The 15,650-nt window shown below is 45.6% G+C and overlaps 8 protein-coding genes across 8 annotated transcripts; 6 read left to right on the top strand and 2 right to left on the bottom strand.

Moving 5' to 3' along the window:
• Window positions 1–631: 631 nt before the first annotated feature.
• Window positions 632–2,383, top strand: KUCA_T00003518001 (uncharacterized protein; the record flags this gene model as incomplete). Its single annotated transcript, XM_022601940.1, has 1 exon — window positions 632–2,383. The coding sequence occupies one exon, from the start codon at window positions 632–634 to the stop codon at window positions 2,381–2,383; it is 1,752 nt and encodes a 583-aa protein (XP_022459533.1).
• A 761-nt stretch (window positions 2,384–3,144) lies between these two features.
• KUCA_T00003519001 (uncharacterized protein) lies at window positions 3,145–5,313 on the top strand (the record flags this gene model as incomplete). The annotated part of the gene is made up of 1 exon (XM_022601942.1): window positions 3,145–5,313. The coding sequence occupies one exon, from the start codon at window positions 3,145–3,147 to the stop codon at window positions 5,311–5,313; it is 2,169 nt and encodes a 722-aa protein (XP_022459534.1).
• Window positions 5,314–5,785: 472 nt separating this feature from the next.
• On the bottom strand, window positions 5,786–5,971 carry KUCA_T00003520001 (uncharacterized protein; the record flags this gene model as incomplete). Its single annotated transcript, XM_022601943.1, has 1 exon — window positions 5,786–5,971. The coding sequence occupies one exon, from the start codon at window positions 5,969–5,971 to the stop codon at window positions 5,786–5,788; it is 186 nt and encodes a 61-aa protein (XP_022459535.1).
• An 879-nt stretch (window positions 5,972–6,850) lies between these two features.
• KUCA_T00003521001 (uncharacterized protein) lies at window positions 6,851–8,941 on the top strand (the record flags this gene model as incomplete). The annotated part of the gene is made up of 1 exon (XM_022601944.1): window positions 6,851–8,941. One exon carries the CDS (start codon window positions 6,851–6,853, stop codon window positions 8,939–8,941), a length of 2,091 nt encoding a protein of 696 aa, XP_022459536.1.
• Window positions 8,942–9,238: 297 nt separating this feature from the next.
• Window positions 9,239–9,943, top strand: KUCA_T00003522001 (uncharacterized protein; the record flags this gene model as incomplete). The annotated part of the gene is made up of 1 exon (XM_022601945.1): window positions 9,239–9,943. One exon carries the CDS (start codon window positions 9,239–9,241, stop codon window positions 9,941–9,943), a length of 705 nt encoding a protein of 234 aa, XP_022459537.1.
• Window positions 9,944–10,054: 111 nt separating this feature from the next.
• Window positions 10,055–11,016, bottom strand: KUCA_T00003523001 (uncharacterized protein; the record flags this gene model as incomplete). The annotated part of the gene is made up of 2 exons (XM_022601946.1): window positions 10,055–10,918; window positions 10,987–11,016. 2 exons carry the CDS (start codon window positions 11,014–11,016, stop codon window positions 10,055–10,057), a joined length of 894 nt encoding a protein of 297 aa, XP_022459538.1.
• Window positions 11,017–11,220: 204 nt separating this feature from the next.
• Window positions 11,221–13,533, top strand: KUCA_T00003524001 (uncharacterized protein; the record flags this gene model as incomplete). Its single annotated transcript, XM_022601947.1, has 1 exon — window positions 11,221–13,533. One exon carries the CDS (start codon window positions 11,221–11,223, stop codon window positions 13,531–13,533), a length of 2,313 nt encoding a protein of 770 aa, XP_022459539.1.
• Window positions 13,534–14,046: 513 nt separating this feature from the next.
• Window positions 14,047–15,102, top strand: KUCA_T00003525001 (uncharacterized protein; the record flags this gene model as incomplete). The annotated part of the gene is made up of 1 exon (XM_022601948.1): window positions 14,047–15,102. One exon carries the CDS (start codon window positions 14,047–14,049, stop codon window positions 15,100–15,102), a length of 1,056 nt encoding a protein of 351 aa, XP_022459540.1.
• Window positions 15,103–15,650: the final 548 nt, after the last annotated feature.

Here is a 15,650-nt window from a genome sequence, read left to right on the forward strand (position 1 = left end):
GGAGCAATCCTCAATGGAATGCCCGCTGTTCGTGGCATCCGCTTATCAGAAGCAAGTCAACCTGCTAACGAGTCGCGGGTCAGAACCGTGCAGATATGGCAGTCACACAATTTCACCCAGGGTTTGGAAATTACATTTGAGTGTAGCGTGAGCGAGACCACTGAAAGGTGTTACTGTAAAAAAATCATCTGAAGTAAATCTACTATCGTTCCTGAATAAAATATATTTTCACGAACATTCACCTTTTGAGAGCAAGTTCCGCCCTTTGCGGCCAAGCCGCGATGCATGGTGCGGCACACTGCACAAAAGAAACGGCTGCTGCAGCCTACCCTGAAGGAAGCCCCAACATAGATAGCGGACTGTGCACCTGATAATAGTGCCCGAGATTGCCTTGAGGCTTGCATGGCGTCCGATCTGAATTGTCTTCGATAATAGGGGGCGGAATTTCAGCCAATGAGATGCCAGGTTGCTGTTTATCTGACTTAAGGATGCTACTTTAGAATGCCTTACATGACACATGCACGCATAATCATTCCACCCTCGAGCTATCGTCCGTAGTGTATATATACCTAGATTTCCCAAGCGATATTCGTCTCCGCAATACTTGTCTCTCCTTACCTTATCACTAACAATGTCAAAGGTTGAAGAAACTGTGGAGAAGGTATCTCAAAATTCTTCCGCCTACGTCGAGTCTGGCGAAGTCTACGAACCAACCGGTTCTGCTCCAAAGACTGGAAAATGGCAATCATTCAAGGAATCTTTCAGGCCTGCTGATTTTGGCGACATTGACCCAAATCTCAGTGATGCCGAAAAGGCTGCTATTGCCACTGCCAACTCTCCTTTGAGTAGATCGTTGAAAGGACGTCACTTGCAGATGATTGCCATTGGAGGCTCCATTGGTACTGGTCTCTTCGTTGGATCTGGAACTGCCCTTAGAACTGGAGGACCGGCCGGTGTTCTTATCGGTTGGATTCTGGTAGGAACCATGATCTACTGTACCGTCCAGGCACTTGGTGAACTGGCTGTCACTTTCCCTGTTTCTGGTGGTTTCTCTACATACTCTACTCGTTTTATCGACCCTTCGTGGGGATTTGCTATGGGTTACAACTACGCTCTCCAATGGCTAGTTGTTTTACCTCTGGAACTGGTTGCTGCTTCTATTGTACTGAAATACTGGCCTGGGGCTAAAAAAGTAAACTCAGATGCTTTTGTGGTGATATTTTACGTTCTAATTCTGGCTATCAACTTTTTCGGTGTCAAGGGCTACGGTGAGGCAGAGTTTGTATTCTCCATCATCAAGGTGCTTGCTATCGTTGGATTTATCATTCTGGGAATCATACTGTGTGCCGGTGGAGGTCCAGTCGGTGGTTACATCGGTGGTAAGTACTGGCACAATCCAGGTGCTTTTGCCGCTGGTTTCAAGGGTGTTTGCTCTGTCTTCGTGACAGCTGCCTTCTCCTTTGCTGGTACCGAATTGGTTGGTCTTGCTGCTGCCGAGTCTGCCAACCCAAGAAAGACTTTGCCAAGTGCCACCAAGCAAGTGTTCTGGAGAATCACCCTTTTCTACATCATTTCGCTCACTCTGATCGGATTGCTCGTTCCATACACATCCGACCAGCTCATTGGTGCTTCTTCCTACGATGCCTCCGCTTCTCCTTTCGTCATTGCTATCAAGAATGCTGGTATCTCTGGACTTCCATCTGTCATGAACGTTGTCATTCTGGTTGCCGTTCTTTCTGTCGGAAACTCGTCTGTTTACGGTTGCTCCCGTACACTTGCTGCCCTCGCCCACCAAGGTCTGGCCCCTAAGGTTGTTGGTTACATCGACAGAGAAGGAAGACCTTTGGTTGGTATTCTGATCACCATGGTGTTTGGTCTTCTGTGTTTCATTGCTGCTTCGCCAAAGGAGGGCGATGTCTTCACCTGGTTGCTTGCGTTGTCCGGTCTTTCTTCTGTCTTTACATGGGGTTCCATCTGTTTCTGCCACATCAGATTCAGATCTGCTCTTTACTCCAAGGGCCGTGGCCTTGATGAGCTTCCTTTCACCGCACAGGCCGGTATCTGGGGTTCCTGGTACGGATTTTTGCTTAACGTTCTGATCTTGATTGCTCAGTTCTGGGTTGCCCTCTGGCCTATTGGAGCCTCTCCAGATGCCGAGGTGTTCTTTGAGTCATACCTTGCTGCTCCAGTCGTGTTGGTGTTCTACATTTTCCACAAGCTCTGGAAGAAGAACTGGAAATTGTACGTCACCAACGACGAGATGGACATTGACAGCGGCAGAAGAGAGGTTGACCTTGATCTGCTCAAACAGGAGGTGGCCGAGGAGAAGGCCTTTATTGCCTCCAAGCCATTCTACTACAGAGCCTACAAGTTCTGGTGTTAGTATTTTTCGTTTGTATCGGTTTAATAAAATCTTTTTGGGTTAAGAAATCATGTGCTGTAAGAAAATGTACGTAAATGTATTGAATTAACATCTGATGCATGTTCGCATACTGCACGCCAGCTCCAGCATAATAATATGAGCTACTGGCATACTAGTTTAGTGATCTGGTAGCTAAGAGTGATTTTTGGCTCCAATGAAATCACCTTTGGACAGAAGAAAGGCGTAAATTGGAAAGAATGTTGCAGCATTATATGCTACATCGTTGTTGTGCCAATTATATATCTTCTACATACAATCCAGGGTGTCAATTCATTAGCGTAGGTAGGGACATACTAAAAGCCTATTAGTAGCATAGAAGGGTGTCAAGGTATTAAAGAAGTTTACGCCTAAAACAGCCAAACCAACCCATATAGAAACAGTTTATATTATTGAAACGCATGAGATAGCATGGCATATAGTATTAACCTTTGTCCGAAGACCCTCAAACTCCATTTTTAACCTCACTGTTTGAGCTCGGTCGAGCCCGGTCGAGCCGATCATCGCAGCCGTGGAAGGCAAAGTACATCCGACGGATGCAGCTCCTAGCCAATCTGCCGCACCTATTTTTCATCTTTTGGAAGTTACATCGGCACTCAAACCCTGATATACACAGTGGTGAAGATATATTTTATTTGTTATTGGGCATTTGAGTCGCCATTCACCAGTCTATTGGTCATCTAATTTGCCACTTGATTCGCCGTCTGCCCCCCTATTCCCGGATAATGCCAAACCAGGATACATCAACAACCTCACGGGTTGACGAAACTACCAGAACCCCATTGGACACCGACCGACCCGTCAGCAGGGTCCTGACTATTTCAGAATTGCAGTACACACAACCAGAGCTGCAACTTGGCAATATAAATGTGAATCTTGCCGAGGCAAAACAAAACAAGAGAAAATCTTCTACGGAAGATTCGGGTGCCCCACAGAAACGCAAAATCACAAAGAAAGCCGCGAAAGCGTGCAATGAATGTCGCAAGCAAAAATCCAAGTGTTTTGCGTTTAACAACAACATTGGATGTCTACGGTGCTCTTCTGTGGGAAGGGTGTGCTCTTTTGAAGAAGAAGCGTTAAAGAGGGACAACGTACCACCCCACGCGGGGATCCAACTCGACGGAGACTACGGTGCATTCGGTCCTTCTGGAGCGAATGACCTATTGAACAGACCTCTTAGGATGCCAGGCGGTACTGTAGGAATGGACTCAAAATTGCAGACTATTCAGCGCGATGTTTCCCAGATCCTGGCAATACTCAAGACGCCGTCTGCAAAGCCACGCACCGAGGCGAGTTCCGAACCAGCATTAATTGTTGGTTCCAACGAAGAGACAGCGAATACTCCTGTTACTCCGATCAATAACTTAAACCATGTGAGGATAAAGGGTGGTATGGAGGTTGATATCAACTCAATGAGGACGTTCGGCAAACCATCTTCTGCGTTTCTCACGTCTCCATACATGATATACAGCTCGTCTTGCTCGGAGAATGCGCTACCAATACCCATTCAACAGTTACTCAACCCTGTGTATTCTTCGGTTGCCAGTCAGAGAGATATTATCACTCTCAAGATTCTCTCTGCTGATCAGGCCTCCACTCTTTTGCAACACTTTAGAGATAGATACGGCAGATGGGTCTCGTTTCCCGAAAAATTTACTACAGAGATGATAATGAAGAAGCTGAGAGCTCGGTGTCCGTTGCTTCTGACGGTTGCGTGCACATTAGCTCTCAAATACAGTGATCCCTATCTCAAGAAGCAGGTGTATCAACTCCTGCTGCACACTCTGCAGATCGACCTCAATGCATGCATGTTGCAGATACCACAGTCATTGGAGTTTTTACAGGCACTGGTGATACTCTCGATTTACGGATTGTCATTTTCATCAGAGAGTTTCACCATCGATGCATGGTATCTATCTGGATGTGCTCTTCAGCATTTTATTACCAAAGACTCGTTGGGGACATTGCTCGTGAACAGAGACGAAGGAGTTGATGAGGAGTTCCACAAACTGACTACTTACAGAGTCTGGAACCATCTCTCTTTGGTGCATTTGGTATATTGCATTCTGTCAGGTCGCCAAAGTATCATTGATGAACTTGGCTTTGGAATTTCGAGGAAAATTCTGGAATTACCAAGATCCACCAATTTTGATGGAAGAATGATTGCTGAACTGTCTTTGCACCTGGTGGTGTATAATTTTATTCAAAGCGGCAATACGGTGCGGGAAGCGCTCCCTATTGTGAGGGACGAATTGAGGTACTGGCTAGAGCAATGGGGTTACTTGTTTGACCAACCCGCCAACGAGTTTGTGGAAATGGGCTACCATTATGGTTACTTCATGGTACTCTATAATTGGACCTATAAGAACCATCTGAACAAGATGAGCATGGGTGAGGACGCGGCTGCCAGTCCTCCTTCCATAACTACTGTTTTGGAATATGCAGATAGTCTCAGTATGAGATCAATGTTATACCATGCCCAAAAAGTGGTGGATGCGGTAAATTCGGTTGAAAATGACTCCTACTTTGCGTTCTTGTCAAACCAAATTCATCTGGCCGCATTATCTTCAGCTTTGATGCTGGTTAATTTGAGCAGCATCATCGCTAAACGCAGTCTTTCCAATACAGTCCCTTCTTTGGACATGAGCTCCTCCAGCGGGATAATAGGAGACATTTTTGACTCAGGAACTAGCACGTCGTTAGGGGACGATTCTCTGAACAAAATTGGCATGTCTAACACGGAATTGAGTGCTAATCTCGCGAAGTGCGCCGAACTGTCAAGCAGATTCAGACGGGTGAGTACCGGAGACGATGATTCTGCGGCGAAATTTTCTATGGCCATTGACGATGTGTTAAACACGTGTTTCCCGACTTATGAGTCGAAGCAGTATTAGAAGTGTTTGGTAGAGTCGTTATGGGTCATATACCATGCTGGATAACGCACTGCGCAACATACTGCATAATGCATTGGAAACCTCATTGGAAGCCTCCTCGGATAAAACGTCTTAACACGCGGGAAAACCAATCAGACCGTGCTAGATATCATCTGAGAGTATTTCAGTCAATGTGTCTTTCAGTGTATTCGTTGGTATACTAAATAACGCATTGGTTAAAGATCCAGTGACATCATTAATAGATCCATAGGCCATCTCACATCTGCCAACATTACTTTTCTACAATCCAGTAGTCAAAATCGATGATCCGTTTTCATTCAATAAGATATTTAGTATGCGGGATTTCCCATGATAAATATGCATATGATCAACAAGAGTTTCAACAGTTCTTGAATCTAGTTGGAGCTTTCTTTGATGAACAGTCTGTTATCAATATGCTGTTTTGGCTATCATGAGATTACTCAGACTCAGCTTATTTCTTATCCTTGATGCCAAACACAGCACGGCCGGTGTAGTATAAACTGGCAGACACAGAGAGGGTCAAACCAATGGCATATGGCACGAGGTAGTACTTGGCCCTTGGGTGAGCCATGTAGATAGGCTTCTTAGAAGACTGATAGAACTTCTGCATCTCGATGATTCTTTGTGGCGAAGGCATTTTGTATGTGTTGTTGTATTGGGCTGTTTTGTTAGAATACAAAAGTTGTTTGAGGAAGTCTCTTGACGGTGGTTTAGAGATGAAAATGGTCCCATTGGCAGAGACCAATGAGACATCAGCAATTTCCTTGTTGGCGGACGACCTCTATTCGTGAGCCGCACGTATTCTAACTGCTGACTTTGCGACTGAAGAGCAAATGGAATAAGCTAGGCAGTTGGTCATCCTTTATGATCTGAACTCGGCAGACATGGCATGCTAGAAATTTAGAACTTTCCAGTTTCATTGAGGATTTTTTGGTTTCGTTTCATTTTCACAGTCATGTCAACACGTGAGGAGTCTGGGATGCTCCCAAGCTCCTTCTCTTAGGGCACGCAGCTCACGCCAAACAAGAACATTACAACAGCCAATTCCATGGGAAAAAAAAGGGGTCATATTTCAAATCAGACTTACTAAATATGCTCTTACAGTGCTGTTACTTTCAGCAATTTCCTTTCCAATCTGAAAAGTCTGGCCTCTTTTCGCCTGGTTCATGCCACCCAATTTCCCCAAAAGGTAGTGGGAATCCCCACTCAAACGGGCACTTCCCGAAAACAGAAGAACCAGCCCTAGCAGAAAGAGGATTCGGGAGACAACTGTTGAAACTTAAAGGAAGTTCGTATTGAATCGTGAAAACAGCATAGTTCGCCATTATAACAAACTGTTAATAGTGAGAGGTGTATTCAAATATGGGTGGGTATAGTTTTAGAGGTTGGAGCTATCGATTGTTGGCTAAAGCCATTCTGAGTGGGAAGGGATTGACCAGCCAAAACATCCTCGCCCCAACTCTACCATCTGGCATACTAACCCAATTTTCAAGGCCAAAAACCAAAGACAAGCAAAATGTCCTTGAGCGAATTCATCGCTGACCAATCGTTGGGCTCTTGGGCAGATGACGACATCGACCTCAACTCCATCTCTGTACCGGTTGGGAAGCGCTCTAGCTATGATCATTTCGGCAACTCGTCCCACGACAGTTACTACGGAAGCAGACATAGTCAACCTCAGGTTAGTTCGCAATCGGGTGGACCTTTCATCATAAAATTCAGCAACTTGCCGGAAACCACCACTGGTTCCTTGATCGAGGACCTGTTCAAGTCCAGGTTCATGCACTTTGAGAAGTGCAAGACCTTGGTGGATCCCAATCCTCCAGCCTCACGATTTGGTGTGGGTCACAGCAATTCGAAGAAAAAGTGTGCTTTTATCCAGGTGAATACGGCAACGGAGATGAACAAAGTGCTGAAGTGGACTGACATATTTCTAGAGAGATCGAGAGTGGAAATCGATGTAGCTGATTTCGGGGATTTCAATGATGTCCAGCAATATAACAAAAGCATTGGTTATGATGAGGCCAAGGAGGATGCCAGGCTTGCGGGATTACGAGAAGCACCACCAAAAACTGTGCGCGAGCCTCACGCTAGACCTTTCAACGCGAGTGCACCAGCTGTTCCCGTCCAAGCTGCTCCAGTACCGTCCGGAACAGTTCAAGCTGGCTCAGTGAGAGCTGCACCAGTGAAACCATCTATTCACTCTGTTCCGGTCGAGTCTCCTTCGGTTGAAGCCACTCAGTCTGTGGTTGCTCCGGTTGAAGCTGCTCCCGAAACTATTCCACAGCAACAAGCATCCTCTCCAAATCCACCCAAGCCCAAGCCCAATCCATTTGGAGCTGCCAAACCGATTGATGTTAAAGTTCCACCGGTGGTTGAAGAATTGATCCACAATCCGAATGCATTCCACGAGGAGCTCAAACCTCCAGCACCAACTCATCCCAAACCCAATCCCTTTGGAAATGCCAAGCCCATTGACTTCGTGGCCAAGCAACTTGAGGTGGAGGATAAATTGAAGCACATGTCCGTGAATGCTACAACTTTTAGATTAGGCGATGATCCAGAACCGGTCATCAGTAAGCGAGCTCCCAGAGCCCCGAAACCAAAAGCCGCTTCAAAAGCTGCAGAAAAGACGGGAGGTACCTCAAAACCCCATCCTCCGTCACCTTCAAAGAGTGCTGAAGAAAGATCTTCAAAGAATGGCCATGGTAGCGTCTCGCAATCGGAGCCTCCCAAGTCCGTTTTGAAAAGACCAAAGGAGGATTTGACAAAAAAGGAGTCCGATGTAGTTCCTTCAAACCACTCTGGTGATGATGCCACCACGAGAGCTTCTGCACTTCCTTTCGAACCCAAGCCGAAATTTGCAAAGGAACCTAGACCAAAACCCGCGAGTGAGTTCAAAAGAGAGAGACCTCCACGCACTAAGAGGAGAAATGGACGAGGAGAAAACTTTGAGAAGGCTGAATTCAGGGGTGAAAAGTCCGAGAAAGGCGTTAAGTCTGAACAGAAGAGTGAAAAAGTTGAATCGAGGGATTCTAAGTCTGAGTCGAACGGATCTAAGCCGGTATCTGAGCCTAACGTCCCAGATGAGGTGAAAGACCAAACTGAGATCAAATCCACACCAGCCAAGAAGTCAAGCTCTGATGAAGGCACCATCTCTGCTAAGGAGAGTTCCAATCCAAGAAAGCCACGGGCAAGAAGAGATCTTTTTTCTAAAGAGGCTCCGGAAAATGGAGAATGGTCACGAGACGGTGCCAAGCATGCACCTAGACCTAGACGTGAAAGAAGATCCACCCATTTGTCCGAGGATGGAAAGAATGCTGGATCCGAAACCGATAAAATCAGAGAACCTGGTTTCAAGGGACCTCGCAGGTCCGACAAACCCAAAAGTTTTTCTGAAAAGCCAAAAAGTTCTTCTGCTCCTACACGTCCCGAGTCTGCTAGATCTGGAGACCAGGCACTAAGCGGAGGTGATGGCCCTAAGAATGAGGGCTCCAAGGGAAGACCTCGCGGAGGAAAGAACCGTGGTGGGCGTCGCCCAAAACCGGACTCCAATACAGCCGAGTCTGCGGGAACACCTCCTGCCCAAGCCGTGAGCCCAGAGTAAGTCAAGAGGGCAGTTGTTTGGCTGCCCTTCGTGGCGTGTGCATGTATTCCCGAGTATTCTGATCAAGTATCTACTGTTATATTTATACTCCACAAATGACGTTAATGAAACAATCAAGCATTTTGCTGAGAGGGTAGACTGTAGAAAGTGAATGGGCCTGGTGATGGAGCCCTGGAGCTAAGGTAGTTCATTTGCAGATATGATAATGGATGGAGAGATGCTTTCGTGGTTAAATATACTGATAACAGCACATTCCTCTTATTAACAACGGATGCTTCAAATATAACCAAAAGTACAATGATACGACCTCAGATTAACTTAACAGAGGCCCCGTCTGTATCACCGAATGCTCAGCCTGAAATGACCAGGGAATCGTCCGCCTCGCCAGGGTTGAGGACCTCAGCACTATCCAGGATATCCATCTCCACCACCTCCCTCACCTCGTTACTGCCTTCGATTTATGGTTTGGGCAAAAACCAGTCGATGCCTGTTCTGCAAGAACCTTCCAGGGAAAACGCGAATGGATATCCGGGTTTGGTGGATGGAACAAGCAACGTCTCGGATCTACTTGCTAGAGAGAGTGATGTAACTGTGTCTACCAACGTCACTTCGCAGGCAGAATACAAGGGATTTGCTTCATATGTGATTTCGGGCATCTTTCTGTTCATCTGGTTGTTCTGGGCGCTCTTACCAGACTCCACACTGAACTATCTCCAGATCTACTACTATCCGTCCAGATGGTGGGCCGTTGCCATACCTAGCTATATCCTCATCAGTATGGTATACACCTACATTGCCCTGGCACTTTATAATATCGAGGTCAAGACCCCAAAGCTGGACGATGCGAGAACTATATCCGATGACACCGGAGTCGTCGTTACTCAATTCAATAATTTCGAGGACAAAACGGTGAGTGATAAGTACATCTACCATCCCACCTCTGGTATATGGGACTTGCCCTTGAGCACAGTCAATGAAGTGCTTTATCTGGATAACGACTGAACTATGATCGAGGTCTTATTGGGGGAAAGCAAATTATAAGGAAAAAACACAGTTTAAGATCCAAAAGAATCACCAAAAACAAATGAATCATACTCGGCAGACTACTGATCATCATGTCAGATCATCTTCCAATGCCTCGGGGGCGTCCTGGATACCAGACTTGATCTTGTTCAGCAGCCTCACCTTTAATATGTCAAGACGCGAGAATTGATCGTATTCTCTGGCCGCATTGGCCACTCCGTCCGAATCTCCCTCCTTGACGGAGTCAATCAACTTGGCCGCAAACTCGTGCTCGCGAGTGGTCTGGAAAGTCGAATCCCACGACACAAAGCGCCCAAGCAAAGCAGCAGCACTTGGATAGTCGTTCAAAGCCAAACGACACAGTATGGCCTTGAGGAAATAATCTTTCAGCGACCATCTCGCTAGATTGTTGTTCAGCGACCCCTTTGCAATGCTCTCATAGATACCACCGGCCTTGAGATAGTCTCCAATTTCATCCTCACAGTACAAATCAGCAGCTTTCAGCAAGCATTTGTTGGACAGAGCCAGAGCAGAATCTCCTCTGTACCACTCACCAGCCTCTTCATAGGAGGCTATCGCCATCTTTATATCGTGCAAGTCATTCTCATATAGCTCACCCAAATCCGCCTTGAAATTGGCACCTCTTCTGAACTGTCCCTTGAGCACGAAAAACTCGATGGCCTTGGAAAGACATCTAGCAGCATCACCGGGTGCCTCTAATTTGTATGCTTTGTATGCCTCAATGAGGGTATTGGCCGCCTCGTCTTTGGAGTCGGCCTTCAACTGGGCCTCCGCAGCCCTTTCAAAGGTCTTACCAGCTGTGAGATTCTCGCGGCGTATTTTGTAGATGTTTGCTGCCTGTATGTAAAAATCCGCGGCTTCTTCGAATCTGTAGGTTGAGTTACCTGAGAAAAAGGATGAGAATCCTGAGCTAGGCTTTGCCTTCTTCTCTGCCTGTTGACTGGTTAGCAATGCGTACAGGGCTTGACATAATAATGTATGCTCGTGCAACTCCAACTTACTAGTTTTATCAGCTCTTCTGGATCCGACATGGTGATAGTTATAATAGATCAATTGACGGTCTCAGACTGAGCTGAATCCTATGATTAGCATCAACCTGCCAACTCATTAGGCTGATATCGGTACTGGCACGTAACAAAATGACAGACTATCTACGCGTGCTATTTGGTCGCGTTTAGATCTCATGAACTGAGAACAAGACGGAACAAACCCTATTATTGTTATTAACCCTCAACATGTCCCTCTTTGGAGGATTTGTGTTCCTAGTCGTTGGCAACTTTGAACATATGCTTCTTCCTGATATAACTCTTGCTCTGGTTAGTAATGGAGTTAAAAAGGAAGACATACTATATGAGAAGTGGAGGTCTGAGGATGAGTTGGATAGAATTTCACATGTCGTTTGCGATGAACCGAGGGAACAGTTTACGGAATTGAAACGAAGACTTGTACCGATTGTGACCACTTCATGGCTCTTGAGTTCTACGGCTCGTGGGAAACTTGTTCCTACAAACCCATACTCGTCAGACCCAAATCATTTACTCAAGGACGTGTTTCTTTGTTGCGCGTCGATTCCTGAACACGATAAAGCATTTATTCACGAAACCATTGTCATTTTGGGAGGTCAATACTCTGAACAACTCACCAAGAGTACGACTCATTTGGTGACGCTCGATATGGCCCATGAGAAGTGTTCGATAGCACAGCATTTCAACGACGCGAATCCGGTAGAGGAGGTTACTGGCGAGCCTCAGAGAATAAAAATTGTGTTACCGGAATGGCTAGAGAAGACTCTTTTATTGAAAGCGGTGCAGAACGAGGACGATTTCGAGCCCACCAGAGTAGCCAGCTCCACCAAGACCGCTTCCAAAACGGCTTCCAGAACGGCTGCCACTGGCAAAGCACTGAAATCCTACAAAATCTATTTCAACGATGATTTCCAGTTTTCCGCGAGACTCATGAAGAGCATAGCAGAGCTGGTACAGAGTCAATCTGGCAAAATAGTGCAAAACGTCAAAGAGTCAACTCATTTTATTACTAGATTCCGATCTGGTGAGCGTTATAAGATCGCTTTGAAAAAAATGGCTAGCTCTCAGAAACCGGTGATTGGAAATATTTTGTTATTTCTTAATCTCGTATTGGAGCATGATCTGTCTCACCGCAATCTTCTGACTTACCCGCTCTCAAGCGGAACTTTGTCTTCAATGGAGTCTTTCGTCCTATGTCAAACCAACTACACCGGGGAGGCGAGAGCCTACATACAACAACTGGCCATCTTACTGGGGGCCAAAATCACCAAAACTTTGAAACCCACAAACACACACTTGATAGCTTCCAAAGCTGTTGGAAAGAAATACGATGCTGCTAAAAGCTGGGGACTCAAGATCGTCTCTCATCAATGGCTGGAAGAACAATATGTATTTCGCGAAAACTTTGGCAAGAGCGAGTCCGATTTTCCATGCAATACAGATAAGAATACCGTTCCTGGAATCGGTGCGTTTGACATAACTGCGGAGGTCCTACTGAACGACCTTGCCATGACAGTCAGTGATTCTGAGAGTGAAAATCTTCTGGTATCAGGGGCTGCCAATGCGAATGAGCAGACTTCTGAACAGCAGATTGAGAAAGGACTTGAGAAGGAACTTGGGCATGAACCCTTACCACAGGTCCAGATAGGTGAGAGCACGGGAGTTTCCGCAGAAGCTATAAAACATGAGCATTCCCCACCATCTACCGCCATATTCGACGATGATAAAGAGAACACTGGCCTTGGAGCCCGTCCAAAAACGCTACACGAAAAAAGATCATCTACCCAGAAAGCTGAAAAAGCTTCCACCAAAAAGGCAAAACAGAATATACAGCCTGAGAATGGGAAGCCATACAACATTGTCACGGTCATAACCGGGCACGATGCCCTCAGCAAAGCAGACTTGAAGAAATTGGCAACGGTAGGCATCAAAGTGTTAGACAAACCTCAAGATGACCAGAACTGTATCATAGCTCCTTCTATTTTGAGGACAGAAAAGTTCCTGATGAGTGTTTCCAAAGGCTTGACTTATATGCTTCACACCCAGTTTTTGACGGATGTTCTGGGCACGTTGGACGTGGCCCCAAGACTGTCGGATTTTAAAAAGCTGAAACCTGCGGTGACAGACTACCCTTTGAGCAAGTACATTGACTTCACCAACGAGAAGGTGAAGCAGTTATTTGGAGATACCGAAGTCGGACCAGAAGATATAAATAATTTGCTGGAGAACTACACACGAAGAAAGACTTCTGGTGATTTGTTATTCACCGGATTCCACTTCAATTTATCTGCAAACCTTACCGGAGGAATCAAGGTTGTGGGAGGTATCTTAGAGTCTTTCGGAGCAACGTACTCGGAGTTCACAGACGAGGTGAAATTAGGCAAGAATCGGACTCTACTTCTGTGCAACGAAAACGACAGTAATCTGATCACTGCATTCGAAAAGAAGTCAAGGAAACATTCGCAGATAGTGGAGTGGAATTGGGTCATCCGGTGTATTTTCACTGGCGCCGCTTCGGACTAGATTGTCTGGTGATCTCAATATCTGGAGATTTATTCACCCGCTCATCGGGGCTCTTCTCCCGATCAGCTCCGGGAGTCCGGGTGTACGGCCAAAGGCGTGTTTCTTTGTGTGATTTTGCCGCAATACAGCAAAAAGACGTGAAATATATTCATGGTTTACGCAGATTAACAAAGATGTAAGATATTATTGAATAAATTTATGAAGCACCAGCTTTAGATCAAATCTCTAAGCGTATGGCTGAATACAAGCGAAAACCCCGACAGGGTGAAATCGGGTTAGTTTTTCCGATTCTCGGACGTGCATAAAATTTTGGCGCATTTTGACTCACCTTTAAATTAAACCACAAAATCACTTTGTGTTCACACATTTACACCACCGTACGGAGTCAATAAAGTATATAAACTTGTGCTGGTATATGAACCTGAGTTATTCCAAGCTTGAAACGTGCCTATTGACCTGTTAATAAATACCAGAGCGAAATATCCAGCCAGGCGCAAAAGAAATACACACACGATGAGCTTCAATTTCCAGTGTTTACCCAGAGAACTCCAGCTGGGAGTGCTGAAAAAGTGTGATTCGACAACGTTGACGCGTTTATTGAAGACTGATAGCGATACCCGCGCGCTTGGTTTGTACAGTTTGAACCAAAGGGTGGCCGAGGTGACGGGTCTGACTTCTTGTGGCTCCTCGCAGACAATATGCGATAGTGGTTTGTGGTCCGATGCTTTCACCAACGCCGATAAAGAAGGTGAGAATTCTACACACACAACGAGAAGGCAACCGTCCCAGATTGAACAGGTTTGTGTGGAACATACCCAAAATCTTTTCATTAGTGTTTTTTCTCCCCAGATATCGGAGAGAAGTGCGGCGTGCCAGATGTACGAGACCAAATGCCTGAACTCCAGTGCTGTTTCTCCGGTGCATTCAAGGGACGATAGTAAAGGATCAAGTGATATGACTCGCGATATTGATGCTGCGCAGCTGATAGACCTTCTCAAGAATATGGAAGCCGAGATAGACGAACGTCAGACCGAGAAGTTGTCTTACTATTCGACCAACAGACTGAATAGCAAACGTGATAGAAACAGAAACACAGCAAAAGAGAACCACATGATGTCCAGTGTATTCCAACTTGGGTCCCTCAAGTCGCTGAGAGACCCTTTGAGCACTGCAAACCCAAATGAAAAGTTTGAGGACAAGACCCAGCCTACTGATAACGAGCTCCACGTTTTGGTGGACGAGGACTCAGCTGCGGTAAAGTTCCGGTTTGAGATATCTGTAAAGCTTGCAGATGGACAAACCATAACGCTGCTCAGTCGTTCTGAGAGGATACAGAAACAGTGGAGCGAGGACGATTCTACCCACTTTCTGTGTTCTCCAAGGGGAGAATTTTGCATATCATTCAAACTCAGAAAAGGAGAAGAGGTTCCACCCAGATCTCCCTATGATTATGAGTGTGTTACAAACTACTACATCGATTTCCAGAGCTTTTGCATTAACAACTGTTACCTCATTAGCTGCTATGAACAGGCACTCGCGAAAACTAAAGGGTTAGCCGCATCGACATGAAACCAAGTTGCATAAAGGACAATTTAAGAGGAACTAATAGAACGCATATGAATTAATAAAACGGATACAATGGTGTTAAGTTCATGCTTCAAAAGTATTAATCGTTTGAAGCTGTAAGTGGTATTATCTTTGAGAATGAATGAGGGGGTTGATCGAATTGCACTGCCATATAATGGAAAAATACTTTTTATCCGTGCAGAACAATCGGGAATAAGCCCTATAACCCAAAACAAGCTTTTGGATACTTCATTTCAACAACGGATTTAGTGAAATTGTGTTTTGTCAATAAACTACTGGTCAATATAGGTTTGCAAGCTGGCAAAGATGTTACACGGTGTAATTAACAATGAAACAAAATCAGTCAGTGATTGCTCGTATGGCACAGTGGTAGCGCGTCAGATTGCAAATCTGTTGGTCCCCAGTTCGAACCTGGGTGCGAGCTCTTGCTCTATTTTTTCGTCTACACGCTACCAAAAATTTCCAAACTGTCTCCACAATGGATTTTTCACCTACGGTAGATTGACTTGTTCTTTTTTTTTTGCAACTTG

This window comes from Kuraishia capsulata, genomic scaffold, assembly GCF_000576695.1.
Source record: "Kuraishia capsulata CBS 1993 genomic scaffold, Kuraishia_capsulata_scaffold_4, whole genome shotgun sequence".
NCBI classification, from domain to species: domain Eukaryota; kingdom Fungi; phylum Ascomycota; class Pichiomycetes; order Pichiales; family Pichiaceae; genus Kuraishia; species Kuraishia capsulata.